At 44.6% G+C, this 23,555-nt stretch overlaps 1 protein-coding gene across 16 annotated transcripts in view; it reads right to left on the bottom strand.

Moving 5' to 3' along the window:
- Positions 1-23,555, bottom strand: part of HDAC8 (histone deacetylase 8) — a 115,003-nt gene that overhangs the window by 42,193 nt on the left and 49,255 nt on the right. For 10 of the 16 annotated variants that reach the window (XR_010590403.1, XM_065557190.1, XM_065557191.1 and 7 more), the window contains 2 exons: positions 17,597-17,769; positions 15,640-15,734 (listed from right to left, as the gene is read on the bottom strand). Coding sequence is in view for 14 of the 16 variants with exons in the window: in XM_065557190.1 (XP_065413262.1) it covers positions 15,640-15,734; positions 17,597-17,769 (268 nt within the window). In the remaining 2 variants the exon portion in view is untranslated. Of the gene's footprint in view, positions 1-3,448; positions 4,499-15,639; positions 15,739-17,596; positions 17,770-23,555 lie in introns of those variants that run through there. The other 6 variants (XR_006176517.2, XM_024111580.3, XM_005279180.5 and 3 more) reach the window with 3 other exon arrangements.

The raw sequence follows: 23,555 nt of genomic DNA, 5'->3' as shown, positions 1-23,555 counted from the left end.
AGCTTTGCTAAAGTCAAGGAATAACACATCCACTGCTTTCCCCTCATCCACAGAGCCAGTTATCTTCTCATAGAATGCAATTAGGTTAGTCAGGCATGACTTTTCCTTGGTGAATTCATGCTGACTGTTCCTGATGACTTTTCTCTCCTCTAAGTGCTTCAGAGTTGATTCCTTGAGGACCTGCTCCATGATTTTTCCAGGGACTGAGGTGATCTTTGTATCAGGTTGAATGTGAAGGAAAATACTGGTAGCTGTTCTTCAGGGTTATAAAACTAACAGAGAGGGAAAGAATTTGCCTTCAAGATGTTGGACTAAACAGAGACATTAGAGTGACAAGGTGGGGGAGGTAATATATTTTATTGGACCAACTTCTATTGGTGAGAGACAAGCTTTCAAGGGGAACAGAGCTTTGAGGGGTGCATGAAAACTTCAGGGACTTAGATAATACCCAAAACTGACCATTTGCATGCGACTTATGCAATGACAACACAAGCTAGCCCAGCCTAAAGCACTTCGGGATTCCATATCTAATCACAATGTTTGGGGAACTCAACAATGAATTGAAGCCTGGGAGAACTTGTGCTCAGAGAGCCCAACCCCTCAGCACAGGCAGCTGGACAGAAACAATTCCTTTATGAAGCACAGTGCTACAGTGCAGAAGCCCATCCCTAGAGAAAGGAAGAGAGGACCAATTACTTCCCTACATGGCTGACAGTGGTGGTCTGAGAATAGCCATGACTGAAACCAATTAAAACCAGCAGAACACTGAAACCAGAATTGTGCCTGCCCATGCGAGGGTCTGAACGTGGCCTCAACTCTCTTGAGATGGTGGATGGCATAAGGAGAGGGCATCTGCTTCATCTTATACCTCCTTTGGCCGCTCCTCCTGAGGCACCACCACCCCTCTTGGCAACAGGTAAATTACGAATTTTGCAAACCCACCGAATGGGCAAATAAGTTCAAGCTGCACTATGCCACCAGACAGCCACTGTGTCACTTACACTACTGCTGATCTTAGTCCAGAGACATCCTGGGCAGCTTCACCCACTTACATCATGTTCGAGTTTGGCCCTAGATCCCTACAATTAAGTCAATGAACCCTAAGAAGTCTATCATGTGACTCACTATTAAAGGCAGCTGGATGTGCGAAACCATTGCCTAGAGAAACAGCTTCAACCTACAGAGCTTGTAAATCCAGCTCTGAATCACTTCCCACAGTTCAGGATACTTGGGGAAGCATCACTGCAAACCTCTCATTCAGCTGGCCATTGCAACTCAAGTTAATAAACCCTAATCTGGCTAAATGCCTCCGCCCTCCCTTCCCCACCCATATCCCCTTCATCGCCCAAGCCTTTCCTCCAGCTCTCCTCAACACCACTACACACTGACCTAGCAAAACTAAAAGCCCCTTTTCTTTCCAAGTTACTGTATACACAGATCACTTGGACCTTGCCTACACACAAAGGTTGCCCCAGTGTAACTTTAAAACAGCGTAACCATTCAGGTATGGAACAGCTTCCATATGAGGAGAGATTAAAAAGACTGGGGCTTTTCAGCTTAGAAAAGAGACGATTAAGGGAGGATATGATAGAGGTCTATAAAATCATGACTGGTGTGGAGACAGTAAATAAGGAAGCGTTATTTACTCCTTCTCATAACACAAGAACTAGGAGTCACCAAATGAAATTAATAGACAGCAGGTTTAAAACAAACAAAAGAAAGTATTTCTTCACACAATGCACAGTCAATCTGTGGAACTCTTTACCAGAGGATGTTGTGAAGGCCAAGACTATAACAGGGTTCAAAAAAGAACCAGATAAGTTCATGGAGGATAGGTTCATCAATGGCTACTAGCCAGGATGGGCAGGGATGGTGTCCCTAGCCTTGGTTTGCCAGTGGCTGGGAATGGGCGACAGGGGATGGAACACTTGATGATTACCTGTTCCGTTCATTCCCTCTGAGGCAACTGGCATTGGTCACTGTCGGAAGACAGGATACTGGGCTAGATGGACCATGGGGCTGACCCAGTTTGGCCAGTCTTATGTTCTCGTTCTTAAAAACCGATTTGAGTTAATCTGGTGCAAACCCGTATGTGGACACACCTCAATTGGTTTGCAACTTGCTTGTACCAATTTAGGGTTTGTCTATACAAGAAATTTCTCTACAGTTAAAACAGGTAGAACGCCCTGTGTAAACAAGTCCCTAGCTTACATCAGTAAGGAGTCCACTGGCTCCAGCTCTCTAAGTCTCCTCTCCATTCAGGGGCACCCACAGAGCAGACTGGGGGGAGAACCCCCAAACAACACTTGAATTGCTTCGCTCTAGGATTTGGCTTCACTGCAGCGTTAATGCTGGTGAGGGGCACTCAGCTTTGAGCACCTGGGCTAGCCTAGCTGGGTGAGAGCAGAGACATTGCAAAGGCCTGCCTGAGTGTGCCCATTCCACTGAGCCCATGTTGGCGTTGCACTCCCCTGCATGGCACTAGGACTGCTGGGGGTGTATCCCTTGGGCCTTTTTGCTGCAGTGAGCTGAGCTGCTCTACGATTATCTCCCAGCAAATTGTGGAAGAATATGCCTGTCCTTCTGGGCACAGAAGGAATTGTAAGGCAGCACTGGAGGACTAGCAGCATCCATGTGACTTAGCCTGCAGCCTCACTGCAAGTGGGCAGGTTACCAGCCTGAGTGAAAGCTACACCCAGGCTCTAGCCTATATACTCAGCTTGGCCAGCTACTCTGGGTATAAAGCACCAGCACGTCTCAAGTCAGAGGTTTGTGGGTGTGGACGGGAGCTGGGATAGTGTCAACACCAGAGTAAGGGCTCAAGTTCACAATGCAGTGAAGACACACCCACAAGCTGCTGGGGTTGAGTTGCTTCTTTTTATCTCTTGTGATGGACAGGACGTAGAGCAGGTGAAGGAAGATTGTTAGCCCAAATGTAGATTGCACAGGACAGGCAGATTATCTCTGCTCTCTTGCCATCCTGCCTGGAATGGCCTTGCAGCTTCTAAAGATAGTCTTTAGACAGTCTTTAATTAGTTGTCAAAAGTTGCTAAGAACCTTGGGAGGGGTTCTGTAGCTGTATTTACAGAGCTTTCCATCCTTGGAAACAACTGCCCATCTCTTATGGTTCAGTAGCAAAGCTCCTGAGGTTTAGGAGTGGTGTTGCTCTGGAAGCCAGGTCTTACGTTACCATTAACCTGTATAAGTTAAAAGCTGCGTCAATAAAGTGGGCATTTTATTGCTGCTGCAGCCCTAGTACAAAATCTTTTTGCCAGACAGATTCAGCCAAGCAGGGACAGAGTGGTCAGAAATGGCCCAGGACAGCTCTCTGGTTAGTTAGGAAAATATCACTCCCACTATTCTGACATCATCATCAGCGTTTCTGTGCAGTGGCAGGAGTTCAGAACACTGATGAGCTTCCTCCTAATGAAAAGAACAGGAGTACTTGTGGCACTTAGAGACTAACAAATTTATTTGAGCATAAGTTTTCGCAGGTTACAGCCCACTTCATCAGATGCATAGAATGGAACATATAGTAAGGAGATATATATATACACATATAGAGAACATGAAAAGGTGGGAGTTGCCCTGCCAACTCTAAGAGGCTAATTAATTAAGTGAGCAATTATCAGCAGGAGAAAAAAAACTTTTGAAGTGATAATCAAGATGACCCATTTCAGACGGTTTGACAAGAAGGTGTGAGGATATTTAACATGGGGAAATAGATTCAATGTGTGTAATGGCTCAGCCATTCCCAGTCTCTAGTCAAGCCTACATTGATGGTATCTAGTTTGCATTCAAGTTCAGCAGTTTCTCGTTGGAGTCTGTTTTTGAAGCTTTTCTGTTGCAAGATTGCCACCTTTAAGTCTGTTTCTGAGTGACCAGAGAGGTTGAAGTGTTTTCTTACTGGTTTTTGAATGTTATGATTCCTGATGCCAGATTTGTGTCCATTTATTCTTTTGCGTAGAGACTGTCCGGTTTGGCCAATGTACATGGCAGAGGGGCATTGCTGGCACATGATGGCATATATCACATTGGTAGATGTGCAGGTGTACGAGCCCCCGATGGCGTGGCTGATGTGATTAGGTCCTATGATGATGTCACTTGAATAGATATGTGGACAGTGTTGGCATCGGGCTTTGTTGTAAGGATAGGTTCCTGGGTTAGTGTTTTTGTTCTGTGGTGTGTGGTTGCTGGTATTTGCTTCAGGTTGGGGGGCTGTCTGTAAGCAAGGACAGGTCTGTCTCCCAAGATCTGTGAGAGTGAGGGATCATCTTTCAGGATAGGTTGTAGATTTTGATGATGCGCTGGAGAGGTTTTAGTTGGGGGCTGAAGGTGACGGCTAGTGGCGTTCTGTTATTTTCTTTGTTGGGCCTGTCCTGTAGTAGGTGACTTCTGGGTACTCTTCTGGCTCTGTCAATCTGTTTTTTCACTTTAGCAGGTGGGCATTGTAGTTTTAAGAATGCTTGATAGAGATCTTGTAGGTGCTTGTCTTTGTCTGTGGGATTGGAGCAAATACAGTTGTATCTTAGAGCTTGGCTGTAGACAATGGATCATGTGGTGTGTCCTGGATGGAAGCTGGAGGCATATAGGTAAGTATAGCCGTCAGTAGGTTTCCGGTAAATTCCAGTGTACCCATTGCCCAGTGTCCTGTAGATTAAACTGCAAGCTGATGGGAGGGAGGAGTCATTCCCAGGTTCATCAGGAGCAGATGCACATGTCACATTTTATTTGTCCACAAAGAAGTATAACTATTAAATCACAATGTAAACTTGGAAGGAAGAAAGGAAGAAAGAGATTTACTGATGGAGGAAAGGTTAGAATGGAGTGCACACTGAACAGCAAGAGATGGTGGAGATGTGAAGGGTGTAAACACAAAGGACAGTCTGGTCCAAGGGGGAATGGGATAGTGGGATGAAATTAAACAAAGGGAATCAAGCAGAGTATCTGAGCATTTCCCATTATGGAAATCTTTTCAAAGGAGGAATATTTTCCTAAGGGAAGTGGTGGAAACCTCATTGGTTCCATCACATAAAACTGAATAAAGCCCTAAAGAGTCAACTGAAGGGATCATTCGTTCAGTGGCCAGAGTTCGCTCTGGCGGGGAGGGCTAGATAAGACCTACCCCAGTATGCTTCCCTCCCTGTCTCCCCAAATCTCTAATTTCAGTGAACCTGCTTTTTAGAGAAGCCATTGGTGATTGTTACCAGCCCAATTTTACCTGCTGGCAACCTTCAGTCTTGCTCTGTCACTCCTAATAAAAAAAAATTTCCATGCAGAGAGTGACCTAAATGCTACAGATGCACTCCTAGGTTTAGCAGGGTGGGCCCGATGCCACTATATTCCAATTAGTCACAGGGCTAACTACTGCCCTCTTCAAATGTTGGCTGTATGGAGGAGGTCTATCGAGCAGTGCAGTTCTTAGACATGCAGAAATCGCACTAGTTTAAAGTGATTCAATTAAAAAGTTGCAAACACATCAATTTAGACCTCACTTCTCTGGATTTGTTTTATGGATACTATTTTTCCACAGGCCACTTGCCTCATTCAGCATCCAGGATGGATAGTGCTCTGGGGCGACACTGAGGCTGTGACCTGAAGAAGGCTGCTGTCTGTAGGACCCCTACCTCGCTGTTGCAGAAGTTGGAAGGTGCATCATGAATGAGGGAGGGGACTGTGGGAAGAGAAAGGGATCTGATTTACAGAAGTGCTGAGCACTTGCAGCTGCAGCTAAAATCAATAGAAGCTGTGCTTTGAAAATACAAAGTGCTATGTAATGCTAAGTCGGTAAAATTAAGTCCTAGGAATTTCACATCAGACACCCACAATTTAATCTCTCTGTGGCTCACAAAAAAAGCCCATAAGCCCATAAGGGGAACGTGATCGTTCCCCTTTATTCGACATTGGTGAGGCCTCATCTGGAATACTGTGTCCAGTTTTGGGCCCCACACTACAAGAAGGATGTGGAAAAATTGGAAAGAGTCCAGCGGAGGGCAACAAAAATGATTAGGGGTCTGGAGCACATGACTTATGAGGAGAGGCTGAGGGAACTGGGATTGTTTAGTCTCCAGAACAGAAGAATGAGGGGTGATTTGATAGCAGCCTTCAACTACCTGAAGGGGGGTTCCAAAGAGGATGGAGCTCGGCTGTTCTCAGTGGTGGCAGACGACAGAACAAGGAGCAATGGTCTCAAGTTGCAGTAGGGGAGGTCCAGGTTGGATATCAGGAAAAACTATTTCACTAGGAGGGTGGTGAAACACTGGAATGCGTTACCTAGGGAGGTGGTGGAGTCTCCTTCCTTAGAGGTTTTTAAGGCCCGGCTTGACAAAGCCCTGGCTGGGATGATTTAGCTGGGAATTGGTCCTGCTTTGAGCAGGGGGTTGGACTAGATGACCTCTTGAGGTCCCTTCCAACTCTGATATTCTATGATTCTAAGGTAGGGGCCCTGTGGAAAAAACAGCATGTAATCATGTAACTAAAGACTGCATCATAATGTGTATGCACAAAGGGGCTGAATTAAGGTTGCATAGGTATAGGACAGAAAGTAAGAGATCAACCCCCCTTGCAGTGAACTGAGATATAAAGGAAACTCCATTTGTAGCTCAGTAGAAGGAAAGTCCCAGACATGCTGCGCTGGGGTTAGAATGAAAGTTTGCCCAGTGGTGGGGCAGAAAAGCTGACTTCAAAAGAGGGCTCCCCGTTTGCCTCACCCTCATTGAATAGTTTCATTTTTTAAAACGCAATCCCAGGGGCTAGCCAGCCTCATAGGTAGAAGGCGCCAAGCAGCAAGGAGACACTAGAACAAGCACAAACACACACAGGGGAAACAACAAAAGGGCTACACTATGCTTACAATCAGGCTTTGTGATGGCTTTTTTTTTTTTTTTTGTCGTCCTAAATGCAAATCTCTCTTTTCCCCGCCCCAAACCCCTCACATGGTCTTGGAAAGGCAGGCCTCCTGTTTGCTCACTTCTGGGAGCATTGTGGCAGCTGGTGGAGTGGGGAGTGGAGTGGAGTTTATTCAGCAGGTACAAAGTCTCTTTTGTTTCCCAGACAGCGCTGAGCTGCTGGTCCTCAGGGCTCTGGGAGAAGGGGAGGAGGCGCCTCAGTAAAATGACTAGGTTCTGTTTGTGGTATATAAGCAGGACCACGCAGTGTCTCTTTGATCCCTGGTCATGAAAAGAGCACAAAAGATTGAATAAAAGAATGAAGACCTATACAAACTGACTACAGGGACTTTGTCTGCCACAGGACCTCCTCCTGCAGTAGAAGTGCCCTATATTATTACCTCCCCCTGTGGTGGTCACTGGTTGTCGGTCCCTTTCATTAAGATGCCAACATCCCCACTCCTCTTCCCCATCTCCCCCCACATACAGAGCTCAATACGCCCCACTAAAGCTGCTTTGTGGCCCTGGTACTGAATGCATTGCAGGCTTGCTGCTGCCTGGATACTTGCAATCAGTAATGCAAACAATTCAGTCACTGCAGGTGCAGAATGAACACACTGTCCCGTGCAGCAAGATCTACTTTTCAAGGTTTGTCCTGGTAAATAAACCCTGAAAGGACATGATGTAGCACATAAGCCACAAGATGCTTGGCTGAGAGCTCATTAAAACTCATTTAAGACTGCACCTTCCTCTGGTATATTTCATGTCTATACTATGCCCTCTGTAATTTACATTGTAAATTCCTTAAAGCAGAGATCCAGCCATCCTGTAGGTTTAGCAAATAGCCTAGCACACTGATGCATGCACTTTCCTTTTCCACACGCTTCTCTTGTTAAGCAAGTCTACTAACATTACCACTTTCAGTTCATTTTTTTTGTTCAGGACGTGAAGTAGGCTAATGAAAGACATTTTAAAAGATTCCTGTTGACTGGCTCACTGCCCCAAGAAGCTGTACTGAGAGGGTGCACACAGTGTGGTTTGATAAAATGGCTTGAAGAAATATGCTCCATCTGGATTTGGAAAGAGGATGATCACATTGTGAGTCAGTACTGCATGCTGGGATGCAGAATGTTTATAAACATAATTTATGTATTAAATATAAGAGCAGGTGGTATGTGAGAGCGTATTAGGTGAGACTCCCAGACTTATCACAAGTTGACAGTATGGCTCTTCAATGGGCAAGGGTTAGACATCTCAGCTTCAGTGCACATGATCTTCCACTACCCAGTGCGAAAGCACAGGCAGGATCTTTACTCTTAGTCAAATAAATACTATGCTCAGCATTTTGAAATGATCCTGTTCGGCAGGGAGAGGTGGAAGGGGGGCGGGTGATGTTAAGAAAACAAACAAAATCTTTCAGACTTCTTGTCAAGACAGTCAGTTGCAGAAATTGTTGCTCTTGGTTGTAGTTCAAGAGCTAGAAACACATGGAATCTCTGATGGGGAGAACTGGAAAAGTATATTTAAAAACTGAAAAAGGAAATCCTTGCAAAGGAAATATATTCATTAGCCTGGGGAGCTCTGGGCTGAAGGATATTATTGATGCAAACTGCTTACAGTTTCAAAACAGAATTATGCATTTATATGAAAAACAGCATCTGTAGTCTAGTGAGAATAAAAATCATGGCTCTCAATCTTCATGCTTCAGGGCAAAAAACTGATTCCCAGCTGATCTCACACACCCTCCCTCCCAGATAGTAATACATGCACTTTTTAAAGAATTCCTTCCTCTGAAGCATCCAGGATTGGCCATTCTCAGAGAGAGGATACTAGCAGGCTACCTGGCTCATTGGTCTATTCCAATATAGGAGATTTACTTATACCAGACAGCCGTAGGACATGCATGGGATTTTACAAATTACATAGGAGCTGCACTATAATCAACAATCCTGTCTTCAGCAGTGTCATGTGTCAAACCCTTTGGAAGAAAGTGCAAGGAACCCTGTAGCGGACAATTATGGAATAAACCTGCCCATGGGGAACTTTTCTTACTTGACCCCTGTCATTGAGTGGTCAGTTTGTGTTCTGAAGCCAGATGGTTTCATACCCCTTACATTTATCCTACTTAATGTAACCATGGCTCTACTTAGGTCCTTACATGATGTTCATCACTGTGGTCTCAGAACACCTCCCAGAAAGAATCAATATACAGAATCTATTTCTCTCTTCCCATCCGCATCTCCCCTCATATTCATCAAATCCCTAAACTGACCCAATCATTTCGATCACTTCATATGAAAGTCTTCCCAGTCCTCTAACCACATTGATGGAACATCTCTGGACCCCTCCATTTCTGCTTTTTCTGAGCTGAAGGAAGCAATAACTGAACACAGTATCACTGATTCTAAACATTTTCAATATCAAGCCGACTGCTGCAGAGGAGCATGTGGATCGGACAGAGACTTCTCTTAGAGGAGAGTCTATTGATAGAAAGAAGAACAGGAGTACTTGTGGCACCTTAGAGACTAATAAATTTATTAGAGCATAAGCTTTCGTGGACTACAGCCCACTTCTTGCTTATGCTCTAATAAATTTGTTAGTCTCTAAGGTGCCACAAGTATTCCTGTTCTTCTTTTTGCGGATACAGACTAACACGGCTGCTACTCTGAAATCTATTGATAGAGATTCTCTAAGTTATAGTCAGGAGCAGAGGATGGAAGAGGATAATGTAAGGGCCAGATCAGACAAGAAACATTCACATAAAAAATTGGACACATCAGAAAAGGGCAGACAAATAGACAAACAGTGACAAGTTTTTAAAGTGCTTGTACACAAATGCCAGAAGTCTAAATAATAAGATGGTTGAACTAGAGTGCCTCGTGATAAAGGAGGATATTGATATAATAGGCATCACAGAAACCTGGTGGACTGAGGACAATCAATGGGACACAATCATTCCAGGGTACAAAACATATCAGAAGAACAGAACAGGTTGTGCAGGGGGCGGAGTGGCACTATGTGTGAAAGAAAATGTAGAATCAAATGAAGTAAAAATCTTAAGTGAATCCACATGTTCCATAGAATCTCTATGGATAGTAATTTCATGCTCTAATAAAAATATAATATTAGGGATCTATTATCAACCACCTGACCAGGATAGTGATAGTGATGATGAAATGCTAAAGGAAATTAGAGAGGCTATCAAAATTAAGAACTCAATAATAGTGGAGGATTTCAATTATCCCCATATTGACTGGGAACATGTCACCTCAGGATGAAATGCAGAGACAACATTTCTTGATACTTTATAACAGGACCGCTTGGAAACAGTGACCATAATATAATAACATTTAACATCCCTGTTGTGGGAAGAACATCTCAACAGCCCAACACTGTGGCATTTAATTTCAAAAAGAGGAACTATGCAAAAATGGCGGGGGGGGGTTAGTTAAACAGAAATTAAAAGGTACAGTGACTAAAGTGAAATCCCTGCAAGCTGCATGGACGCTTTTTAAAGACACCATAATAGAGGCCCAACTTAAATGTATAACCCAAATTAATAAACACAGTAAAAGAACTAAAAAAGAGCCACTGTGGCTTAACAACCATGTAAAAGAAGCAGTGAGAGAAAAAAAGGCATCTTTTAAAAAGTGGAAGTCAAATCCTAGTGAGGTAAATAGAAAGGAACATAAACACTGCCAAATTAAGTGTAAAAATGTAATAAGAAAAGCCAAAGAGGAGTTTGAAGAACAGCTAGCCAAAAACTCAAAAGATAATAACGAAATGTTTTTTAAGTACATCAGAAGCAGGAAGCCTGCTAAACAACCAGTGGGGCCCCTGGATGATCGAGATACAAAAGGAGCGCTTAAAGACAATAAAGTCATTGCGGAGAAACTAAACTAATTTTTTGCTTCAGTCTTCATGGCTGAGGATGATAGGGAGATTCCCAAACCTGAGCCGGCTTTTGTAGGTGACAAATCTGAGGAACTGTCACAGACTGAAGTGTCACTACAGGAGGTTTTAAGTATCAAAGGGGTAGCCGTGTTAGTCTGGATCTGTAAAAGCAGCAAAGAGTCCTGTGGCACCTTAGAGACTAACAGACGTTTTGGAGCATGAGCTTTCGTAGGTGAATACGGATGCATCCGAAGAAGTGGGTATTCACCCACGAAAGCTCATACTCCAAAACGTCTGTTAGTCTATAAGGTGCCACAGGACTCTTTGCTGCTTTTAGACGAGGTTTTGGAATTAATTGATAAACTTAACATTAACAAGTCACCAGGACCAGATGACATTCACCCAAGAGTTCTGAAAGAACTCAAATGTGAAGTTGCGGAACTATTAACTAGGGTTTGTAACCTGTCCTTTAAATCGGCATCTGTACCCAATGACTGGAAGATAGCTAATGTAACGCCAATATTTAAAAAGGGCTCTAGAGGTGATCCCGGCAATTACAGACCGGTAAGTCTAATGTCAGTACCGGGCAAATTAGTTGAAACAACAGTAAAGAATAAAATTGTCAGACACCTAGAAAAACATAAATTGTTGAGCAAAAGTCAACAAGGTTTCTGTAAAGGGAGGAGGGATAGCTCAGTGGTTTGAGCATTGGCCTGCTAAACCCAGGGTTGTGAGTTCAGTCCTTGAGGGGCCACTTAAGGATCTGGGGCAAAATCAGTACTTGGTCCTGCTAGTGAAGGCAGGGGGCTGGACTCGATGACCTTTCGGGGTCCCTTCCAGCTCTATGAGATAGGTATATCATGTCTTACTAATCTATTAGAGTTCTTTGAAGGGGTCAACAAATATGTGGACAAGGGGAATCCAGTGGACATAGTGTACTTAGATTTCCAGAAAGCCTTTAACAAGGTCCCTCACCAAAGGCTCTTACGTAAATTACGTTGTCATGGGATAAAAGGGAAGGTCCTTTCATGGATTGAGGACTGGTTAAAAGACGGGAACAAAGGGTAGGAATAAATGGTAAATTCTCAGAACGGAGAGGGGTAACTAGTGGTGTTCCCCAAGGGTCTGTCCTAGGACCAATCCTATTCAACTTATTCATAAATGATCTGGAGAAAGGGGTAAAAAGTGAGGTGGCAAAGTTTGCAGATGATACTAAACTGCTCAAGATAGTTAAGACCAAAGCAGACTGTGAAGAACTTCAAAAAGATCTCACAAAACTAAGTGATTGGGCAACAAAATGGCAAATGAAATTTAATGTGGATAAATGTAAAGTAATGCACATTGGAAAAAATAACCCCAACTATACATACAATATGATGGGGGCTAATTTAGCTACAACGAATCAGGAAAAAGATCTTGGAGTCATCGTGGAGAATTCTCTGAAGACGTCCACGCAGTGTGCAGAGGTGGTCAAAAAAGCAAACAGGATGTTAGAATCATTAAAAAGGGGATAGAGAATAAGATGGAGAATATATTCTTGCCCTTATATAAATCGATGGTACGCCCACATCTTGAATACTGCGTACAGATGTGGTCTCCTCATCTCAAAAAAGATATACTGGCACTAGAAAAGGTTCAGAGAAGGGCAACTAAAATGATTAGGGGTTTGGAATGGGTCCCATATGAGGAGAGATTAAAGAGGCTAGGACTTTTCATCTTGGAAAAAAAGGAGACTAAGGGGGGATATGACAGCGGTACATAAAATCATGAGTGATGTGGAGAAAGTAGATAAGGAAAAGTTATTTACTTATTCCCATAATACAAGAACTAGGGTCCACCAAATGAAATTAATGGGCAGCAGGTTTAAAACAAATAAAAGGAAGTTCTTCTTCACACAGCGCACAGTCAACTTGTGGAACTCCTTGCCTGAGGAGGTTGTGAAAGCTAGGACCATAACAACATTTAAAAGAGAACTGGATAAATTCATGGAGGTTGTCCATTAATGGCTATTAGCCAGGATGGGTAAGGAATTGTGTCCCTAGCCTCTGTTTGTCAGAGGGTGGAGATGGATGGCAGGAGAGAGATCACTTGATCGTTACCTGTTAGGTTCACTCCCTCTGGGGCACCTGGCATTGGCCACTGTTGGTAGACAGGATACTGGGCTAGATGGACCTTTGGTCTGACCCAGTATGGCCGTTCTTATGTTCTTATCCTAACATTATTTACTTCTTTGGCCCTGCTATACAACTGAACAAATACTTTCATTCAGCAAGCCATAAAGATGCCCAAGTCTTTTTCCTGTGTGATTATGTGTAGGCAAGGAATAGTTGGAATGACTTGTTGCACATCACTTTGGTAGTTGAAATTCATTGTTGACAAATGCATTGTATTGATCATTCACTTAGCATGGTAAGGTCCTTCTGCAGCTCTTCGATCTTCTCTGGTTTCAATTAACCTAAATAATTATGTCACCTACAAATTTTATCACTTCATTGATCACCCCCTTTTTCTAGATCATCACAGATATTCAATAAAAGGGGTCCTGGTATGCGACCTTGTGGCAGGCATGCCGCTGCTAGCCTTCTGCATGATGACAATGGACCATTTCTTCACATTGGTTTCATCACCTCAGCCAACATTTGACCCATGACAGTACTTCATCTTTCTTTAATAGTTTCTTGAGAGGGACTTTGTCAAAAGCTTTTTAAAAGTCAATTTTAAAATCCAAACAAATGTAACTGACTCAACTTTATCCACTATTTTGATAACACACAAGTGTATTCTAATAGATTGATGGAGTTGAGCCGCAGTTTCTACAAAAGTAAATCCTTTCACTCCATGCTCTGTTCATATAGGTGTTTTATAGGTTTATTCATTATTTTTCAGCCAATTTACCTGGCATTTAAATAAGGCATCATAGTCACGTTCCTTGCCCTGAACAGTTTACAGTATAAATGGTGCAATACAAAGACTAGGGTACAAGAAAGTTGCATCAGCTGATTGGCAATGGAAACCTAACTGATCGAAGTGGGCTTTAAGCAGAGAGGGAAACTGCTTCATGTCCAGAGAGGCTGTTCCGGGCACCAGGGACAGCATGACTGGAGACACTAATATGGAATATGAAAAAGCATTAAGGAGAAATAGCTGAACTTGGGAAAGAGGATGTAAGAAGGTAGAAGTAATGAGATGTTGGCAGGGCTATCAGACCAGAAGGATCAGTGCACCTTCACACTACGATCATTCCTAGGGTCTTAGATCTGGAAACACAGTTTACAAAGAAACAGATTCTACACTTCCTCTGTCCATCAACAGCTGTTTTGTTGGCTGAACCAGTTGGTGGTCACACCACACTGAAATGTAGAGAGACTTTTACTACCATCCTTTTCATGATCTGACAACCAGACATGACGCTCCTGGCAGGCATTGAGATCAAAAACCTGCTTAGAATTCTTAAGCTGAGCTGATGGCTCTACAACTGGAATGAGGATGTCTGCTGGGCAGCCAGTGCAACTCCTCCTCCAGATCCCATGCCTCTTCAACCACTGTGATGGAGGGTCACCTCCAAGCACGCCCATCTGGGAACATGCAGTCAAGACAGCTCTTTGAACATCAGCTTCATCTCAACCCTTGAAAATTACAAGCACTGTAATGCTACAACCGGAATCTTCTGCTGATCTGGTCTGGACAATTTCAGACCCTAAACTCAGAGCAATCCCAGCTTCGCAGGCAAGCATCCCCCTTTCCATAACCCATTCCCTGGCCAAACTTGTTCAGATTAAGAAGTCATAAGGCCTGGAGCCAAATGATGCAACGTTATATGCATAGCAACATCCTCCAACTGTTCCATTTCTGCATTACACTAATCCCTCAGTACTGTTTAGAAATCATTAAATGCTGAATATTCAGATTAACAAGAAAAAAAGGTAATGACTGATACCTGTTAATTCCTGAAATAGTACCTTATTTACTCTCCATGTATACTCAAGGTTCACTCAAATGTTCCCCAGCTGTGGTCAGAGGTTCACATTTAAATAGGACACCCTTAAAAAGGCTTCATAAGCCTCACAATCGCTAATCACCTCTTTCAAGCTTGAATCTGAAATTCCTTTCCTTTCCATGAATTTGCTCTTTACCTCATTCTACGCATACTGGTTGGTTAGATCCTCAAGATGAAAGGCACTACAGAAGTGCCAAGTACTGTGCTGTTATTGTAGGGCTCGGCTGAATACTCTGGTTCGTTTTGGTAGGGTTGCTAGCACTGAACTTTGATGTGGGAATGGAAGAGCACTGAAGCATGTGGCTTGGGAAGAAACACCCTAGTTATCTTGGTTCAGCAAACAGATTGACAGGTGCAAAATTTTATCTAGACAGCATTCCTTCAAGTTGATCCCCTTGTCCTGTTCAACACTTTAGGATACCATTGTTCAGATCATGCATTTCAAGATAGCTTGTGTTAAAAGAACAACACCTGGCCCCATGACCCTTTGGAATAGCAGCAGTTGGTACAGTTTGGAAGTTGCATCTGGAACTTTCTATAAATCCAGGGAAAACAAGGCTAAATTTAACTTGAGAGAGGGCTTGCTTTTTTCTGGTGAAAATATGTGCATGTCCCAAAGAGTTCTTTGTGCAAACAGGTGAACCCCTCTCTGAAACTGACTGGCTTCCAAGATCCCTTGTAAAAAGATGCAGATGGTCTCGGGTTTTGGGAACAAGAGCCCACTATGCTGCTGGGACAGTGTGTTATTGTTACAGGAGCGTCTCGCAACAAAACAGTATTGAGTGGCAAGGATGCCGTTTTGATTAGGTGGAATGACTCAGCTCTCATTCTAGGAGAAGGGATGGTTTGTCAGAGCCTTACCTCGTGATCTGGGATCTCGGAGGGTAGCGTTCTCCCCAGGATGACCCCGGTCAAGTATGTCCAGCAGCGGGCTGTGTTGGCAAGGTTGTAGCCTCCTGTCTCCAGCAAGAATCGTGAAATTAGGAAGGGGAAGAGGGAGAGAGAATGAGAGAAACAGTTTTAATGAAAGGAATGCATTGTTGAGAAGCAAGAGACTTTATATCTGCAATGCATATGAATAAGGCTTTTTATTTGGTCTTCCCAAGTCATGCACAGTAATTGTATTTTGCACCTGTTGGATGCATAGGGCTAAGTTAAAGCAGTTAATCACCTGTACTAAGAGGGGAGACTTGCAAAATTGAACCCACAGGTCATCTCAGCAATTGCACATGCAATATCATCCACTCCTCCTGATCTGGCTTCAAGAGATACCTGCAAGCTGCAAGCCTTTGACTCCAAGGGTCAAGATTTCCTAAGGTGACATGGTGGGGAGGGAGATGCTCAGGCTCTGCATGGAAGGAGTTAACGTGAGTGGAGCAGAGCAAACTAATCAAGTAGAGCAGTTTGGGATCTCCCTTTTAACCTTAGCTTGTGATCCAAAATGAAATCAAGGATAAGCAACACTGATCATTCGCTGATAAAATTTCCATCGGTGCCACCTTCTGAGCAAGAATCCCTCTGGAGGGGAATTTACTCTTATTTAAAAGTAGTGACTAAAATATGAAGCCAATTAAAGTGGTGAAACAACCTGTGAGTAGATTCAGCATCTGAGCATCCCCAAATTAACACAAACTCCCAAGTGGGGCTCATTCTGGGGCTCAGCAAGTCAAAAGCACCAATCTATTTGCAGTCAGCACTGCTGATGTCCTTACTTTGTGCAAGGGGAATCTTTCCACTCAAATAACCGTCAGAAACTTTTAGGAGTTCTTACAAACAATGAAGAGTAACTTAATCAAAACTCCACTTTGGGAGACTGAAAACAGTTTCACAATCTCTTTCCCCCTTTGCCTTCTGGCAAACATCAATCTCCCTGCTCAGAACGGAGCCATCGGGGGTACTTAATTTTGTTATTTTCCCTAAGACAGTGGCTAGTTTTCCTCATTTCTTGGCAAGAAGTGGTAGATAAAACAAAATTCTCTGTGCCTCTCCTCCTCACGCTCACAGCTGGTTTTAACACTCAGAACATTCACCAAACAACTAGCAGTAGCTAGGTCAAATTTTAGGCCCACTCTATTGTACTTGATGATATCCCTTAAATGATACAACCTAGCCCCAAAATGATAGCTGCTACTCAAGCAGCTGATGCTGTGGGTAAGGCATCTTCCAAAAGAAGCTGAGGAGATTTCCTGGGACAAAGTGCTCCCCACTTGCCCCATTTTGTTGACACGGAATTGCTTATTTCCCATCCATTGGACAAGCAGCTAGTAATATTGAGTGGCAGAATGTGCTACAAGCCAAAAAGCACTCAAGGGGCTTCCATTAGGTATCAAAATTCTGCTTTATTGTGAATGAAGCCAATAAAAGATTCAAACGCTGCCTGAATCCAAATGAGATAATTCATTGCCAGATGCCCAAGCTAGGTCTGGGAGCATAATGCTTACTTTTAAAGAGAAGCCCCGCAGTGCAGATCACAAGAGCTGGGACTCAAAGCTGGCATTGAGCAGACAGGGTCAGAGGTGACTGGGGTTAACGGCTTCTGATCTCTGGAGGGGCCAAGCAACCTTTAACCCAGGATCTCGGAGTCAGGAATTGAGACTTGGACTTGTTGGTACCAAGGAGTTGAAGTCTGTGTACAAATAGCACTGCATCAGCAATACAGTGCCCCCCTTATGCTATGCGTGCTCAATTTCTTCAGCTGCCCTTCTCAAATTATGCCGCTTTCAGAAGCAGAGGGGCTCACTATCAAAGAGCAGCCTCAGGGGAGCAAGCTGTATTAACCTGTTACTTGAAGAGCAGAATAAGTCTCTCATGCACTTACCTCCTCCCAGGATGAGAGTAGCCAGCTGCCACTGGAGAATGTACTTCAGACACTTGCCAATCCCCACTGGAGTCATGTTAAATGAACACATGGGGTCCCCGGCTATCGTATCTGCTCCCAGCTGCAGGACTACTGCTTCCGGGTTGAATGCCGTGTACACCTCCTTCAACACACTAAATGCAATAAAACAAAACGGAGTTCCCACAAATGGCCACACCTCCATGGAACATTGAGGCAGTATGATGTGTGCAGGCCATTTCAGCCAGCTAAACCACACTGTTACTTTGCCTTTCCAATCACTGGCTAGGCTTTACATTTTGAGCAGAGAAGTACTTTCCTATTTCCCAGAATGCCACTTTGGTCAAAGTTATGGCAGGCATGGTAGACCTGGACTCTGCTCTTCAGTCACATTGCACACTAAAAGGGCCTAAAAACAGTAAGGAAATGGGAATGATTTTGCAGTACCATCTATACCAACAAAGATCCAGGCCAGAGGCTCCAAAACTATGGTCCAGAGACCACCCTTAGCCTACATTTCTGGGGGAAAAAACCACTTCTACCTCAGCAAACAGGGAGAAAAATATACCCAGATCTCACTTGATACATAATCATAAAACAATGTGACAAATCAGAGAGCTGGTTACAGGTAACAGCTCCTACGTGACAATGATCTTACATTTATATGACTTTCATCCAGACGTATCCCAAACATTAGTGAAACTTCAGCCCCAGTTGTACTAACACTTGCTCACCTAAGTAACTTTACAGATGTGAGCAGTCCCACTGAGCTCAAAGTTATTTATGTGCACAAATGTCTGCAGGAACAAGGCACTGGGTTTTATGAGCTTCAGGTGAAAGCATTACTTCACTCATCAGTGTGGGCTTGTCTACCTGGTGACTTAGCTCATGCCAAGCTGGGGTGTAAGTCTACAGCACACTAACTGGCCACGCAAACCCTGCTACTGCAACTAACTCTTCTGGAGTGCAATCTGATGTACTGCTATGGATTTTTAAGCGTGCAGCAGCAGGGTCCACATGGCAACTTAGCGTGCGGCAGGCTAGTGAGCTGTACACTCACACCCTTGCTGCACACTACGTTGCCGTGTAGAAAAGCCCTGAAGTGCACCTATCTCTGGGTGAAACGCAACAAATGTTTAAGAGTGCAGCAGTGTCCAGTGTTAGTTCATGAATAATAGTGAAGAATATGGCATCTACACAGTAATAGTTTAGGATAGGAAGGAAAGAACTGTATCCATGTCTGACTGCAGAGGTAAATAGTAGGTAATTACCCACACAGAATTTGGGAGGGAAACTAAAGCTAAGATTCCTTATCTTACTACATGCCATGGGATCTTTAATGGCCTTATGGCTGTTAAAATAGGAATAAATACACACAAACAATAAATATTACGTAGACAGAATATACAATGAATATACAATGTACTTTCAAACCTATGAAAATATCCCAAACTTAACATCTGCAGAGTGCTGAGAAGTGTTGGAAGAAGGCAGCACACCCTAAAGATGCCCCATATGTGCTGAGAGGTTGGCCCAAGGGCACAGGACTTCTCAGTGGAGTGGGAATTGGTATAAAATGAGGAAAATGATTTTAGCAAATTAATAACCTGAAAAAGAAGACTCAAAATACCACCACCCCCCATTAAAAAAAAATAACCTTGAGTTCTTTCTTCCTGTCAGCAGCAGACAGGATTTAAACTGCATTAGTAAACACTGCACCTCCCCATACAGTCACAAAGGGCACTGCAGGGTTTGCTACCTTGGCATTGTACTTTTTTTTGTTCCTATGATACAAGGATCACATGTAATCAATTTGCCTGACACACTTTTTGCCACACACTGGGGATTTTCACTGATCAATAACACGAGACAGTCAAGTCTTTGTATTTTGTAGGAACTCTAATAATTTGTAAGTCTATCTGACAACCATGATGTGAAACTACTGGAACATACAATATCACTATCCACACCAGGGTGCTTCAGGAGGGAGCTGACCACACCCAGCCAGCAAGTCATGGGTTTGAAGTTTTGTACTCCTGCCAAAGGGAAGGGATGTAGGGAATGCATCAGGCTACAGCACATTAGTAACTTCCTTCTAAACACATGAGATGCCCATCTCAAATTTGGTATGTAACCGGGAAACATAATCTGTACAGCATGGCTGACTCAGGTTCAGGTGCATTCAGCAAGCAGAGCTGCACAAATGGAAACGTCACCAGGGCACAGTGTGGGAGAGTGGATGTCTTAGGGGATTAGCAATAGGATACAGATTCTTCAACTCTACAGCAGGCCACTGCTCCAGAGCCAGCCCAGGGCAGGTATGACCAAGAGTTGCTCCCATCCAAGGGCTAGTTCAGTGGGTCTCAAACTTTTTTACTGGCAATCCCTTTCACATCGCAAGCCTCTAAGTGTGACTCCCCTAATAAATTTAACACCCTGTAGTGGGGTGGCTACCCCGCTCCTGCCCTGAAGGGCTTAAAACGGCCAGGGAGAGGGCTGTGGCAGGGAAAAACTAGGCTGATTGGGGAAGTAGCCACAGCTGGGCTATGCCCCAATCAGGCCCAGTTGGTCCCTATAAAAGGCTGTGAGCCAGAGGCCCAGAAGAACTCTCTCTCTGCATTCAGAGAGAGAAGGGCCTGGCTGCAGGAAGCTAGAGACAGAGTACCTGAGTGGAGCATGGCTGGGGACAGGCTGAGGAGCTGGGGAGCTCCAGCCTGGAAAGCCCCAGGCTGCGGCATAGCAGAAGGCCAAGGGGTACTGGGGGTTGCAGAGGGCAGCCCAGGGGTAGGCCAAGGCAGCAGGTCCAAACCCAACCTTGCCAGTGATGAGTAGGCTGATACTGCAGTCTGCCCCAGGGCATGGGGCTAGATGATGACTGGCAGTAGCCTTATACTGAGGTGAGGTGGGAATAGTGGGTGGGGGTTCCCTGGGGAGGGGAGACCCTAAGACTGAGGGGTTACTGCCAGGGGGCAGCACCCCAGGTAAAAGGGCACCAGGGAGGGACACGGGGGCCAGAGGACATGCGGATCACCCTGGCCTGCAGAGCGTGCTCTGGAGCTGGAACGAGCTAATTCCCAGAAGTCACCAGCAGGAGTGCTACAGGGATGAGTCCGCTCCTCTACATACCCTTTTTAATATATTTAACACCATTATAAATGCTGGAGGCAAGTGGGGTTTGGGGTGGAGGTTGATCGCTTGCGACCCCCCCATGTAATGACCTTGCAACCCCCTGAGGGGTCCCGACCACCAGTTTGAGAACCCCTGGGCTAATTGGTAGACAGCAGAGGGGTGGGGGGAGGGGAAGAGAGGGAGAGGAGGAAGAGAAGAATCACATTTTAGTGGATAATTGAATGGGTAAATAAAACCCCACCCTCACAATTAACACAAAACTAGGCCCCATGGTTGGCAGGCTCAGAAGGGAGAACAACAGCTGGATGGCCTCTGGAAGCCAGACTCTGCTCTCATCACTAATGGAGGCTCTTTGAGGGCTTGATAATAATGACTGGGGTTGGGGAGGGTATGCACTGCGATTGCCCGTGCTTCAATTGTACTCTTGATAATATAGTTCAGTCCCCTGGGCTGTCAATTCAGAGCTAACCTCAAACACACCACCCAGGGTGTGTACTCTCTCCCAGACAAGCTCCCGAGAGTAACACCAGCATTCTGGGGAGAACATGCCCGGAGGTTGATGTTTGTCTATTTGCACAGACAATGTCTCACCCAGATTTCTCGTCACACTCGAGTGGCCCCCACTATTCACATCCTTCACACTGTGGTAATCTTCCCTCCTGCAAGGGTTCATTCAAACCCATGAGTGCTGCTCCTTCAGTTGTCTAGGGAGCATGTGTGTGTGTGGAGAACTCTGGTCATTGCACAGTGATGCAAGTCATTCCCTTCCCCAGGGCTAGGGATACTGCCTCCACATTGGCCTCCTTAGTCTTAGAGCTTGTTCACCCCGCTGCTCTCATCCCTGTGTGCGACTATCCCAACTGACCTTTCCCCAGGACACTCCCCTCTGCTTAGGTTCTCTACTTCTGTTAGATAGACACTAGTTTCTGGCTACCTCAAACAGCTTGCTCTCTCCTAACAAGATACTCTGCATTCCTCGAGGCTCCATTAGCAAAGGGCAGACACATGTGAAACGCTATGGCCAGTGGAATGTTTGCCTCTTGCTAGAGAAGAATGGGAAGGTCTGTTACCAAGGCCATTAGATCCAACATCATATGGGCTGAAATTGCTGCCAATAGCCACTTTCCAAGATACACATTTTGAAGAAGTTTCATTTGATGGGCAATTTTGTGAGAGCTCTCCAGTGCCAACGACAACTCCCATTGAAACCTGTAAACGTTTGCACAGGTCTGGTTCTCCTTAATCCTGCCTCATCTAGGGGACGTTCTCTTCTTGCGGCAGAATCCACCACTTCCACAGAAGGCAAGAATTGCTACCACACAAGACCCGTGATTATTCCTAAAAGAGCTACCCTGGACACATTAAAGCTGTTTCTAGCCACGCAGAACCAATCCAGGTCCTAAGTCTTCCCAACATTTCTCAGCAAAGGCTCCCAGTTAGGACAGTGAAGCATCCCTTCAGGCTGCTCTGACCATTTTGCTCACAATATAAAGTTTTTAACTTCAACATTCATCCTAAACAGTGCTTTTCCTTTTCAAAGCACTTTGCAGATCTTACCTAAATGATAAATATCAATACTGCCTAAGCTCCTGGAATCTCTGTTAGAGCACGTTGATAATTCAGCCCCATGCTCAAGGAGGGAGTAACTCTTTCTACTGATCTGGGAAGAGATGAGAAGTGCTTCTCTGCAGTCAGCTCCATCTACATTCTGGAAGAATTTCTTCTCTAGGCAACCTCTGATACTGGTGCCAGATTTGGCAAATGGGCTAAACTTCAAGCTATGCAAGAATGTAACAGAAACCAACTCCAGGTGGCCAGAGAGCATCCAGTCAGCCCAACACTCTAAGAGTTTGTCTATCTCACAGGATTCTATTATGCCTGACCATGACTGTGGACAATCAAGTGAGGTGACAATGACCATAGCTTAGTGGGCAGCGTAAACGAGGACAAACTGGGTTCAGCATGGTGTCGGCTACCCGATTAAACCCCATCAGGGCAGCATATGGGGAGAAAATGGCATTGCCTGTGCTGTGCTTTGTGTGGCTAAACAGAGGCCCTCAGTCCCCAGGGCTGTCAAGCCAGCATCTTTCATCAGCTCTAAATTCACTCAAAACAAGGAAGTGGTAGAAGTATAAGTGCCCCTTTGTTACATACTGAAAGGTCAGAAGAATGGAGCCTCCTGACTGGAGAGCAGCTGAGGGTGGGTTTGTGTTTGGGTGGGATATGAAAGCCAACCACTCTAGTTTCTTGAGTGAAAACAGAATGGAAGCCAAAATGTTATCTAGCCTTGATTACCCTCATTAGGGATCGCACAGGCACAGGGAAGGACTGGAGGCATTCAAACCTTCTCTTGGCTAGTCACGAGTGAATCTCAGTACGGTTTGTGGTTTTGAAAAATCTGGAAGAGCTCCCAAAGTTTGGACTCCTCTTCAAGCATTTACCTTGACCTTTGGAAAATGAGTTATGGAATAGTCCCCTAACCCTCATGAAACAGTGTCCCAAACCCACCAAACTACCACCCCCCAATCCTTTCTCCTTCCCAATAGCCACTACACTCAACCTTAAGTGATTCTGCCTCTCTCCCCGCTCAGCTTGTTCTCTCTGTCCTTACAGATGACACCCATTCCTTTCCAGATTAAACAAAGGCATCCTTGTTCTGATTCTCCTTCCTTCTCAAAATCCCCATGACTTAAGGCTGAAATCTGCCCATGAGGCTCATTTAATGCAGGTCACTGGTATGAAAGATCTTTTACTGCCTGGAGAGCTCTGCAACACCTGTGCATAGCAATCCATCAGCCACAATCCAGCTCCA

This window comes from Chrysemys picta, chromosome 9 (genome assembly GCF_011386835.1).
Source record: "Chrysemys picta bellii isolate R12L10 chromosome 9, ASM1138683v2, whole genome shotgun sequence".
Taxonomy (NCBI): domain Eukaryota; kingdom Metazoa; phylum Chordata; order Testudines; family Emydidae; genus Chrysemys; species Chrysemys picta.
This window is presented reverse-complemented; position numbering and strand designations above follow the sequence as displayed.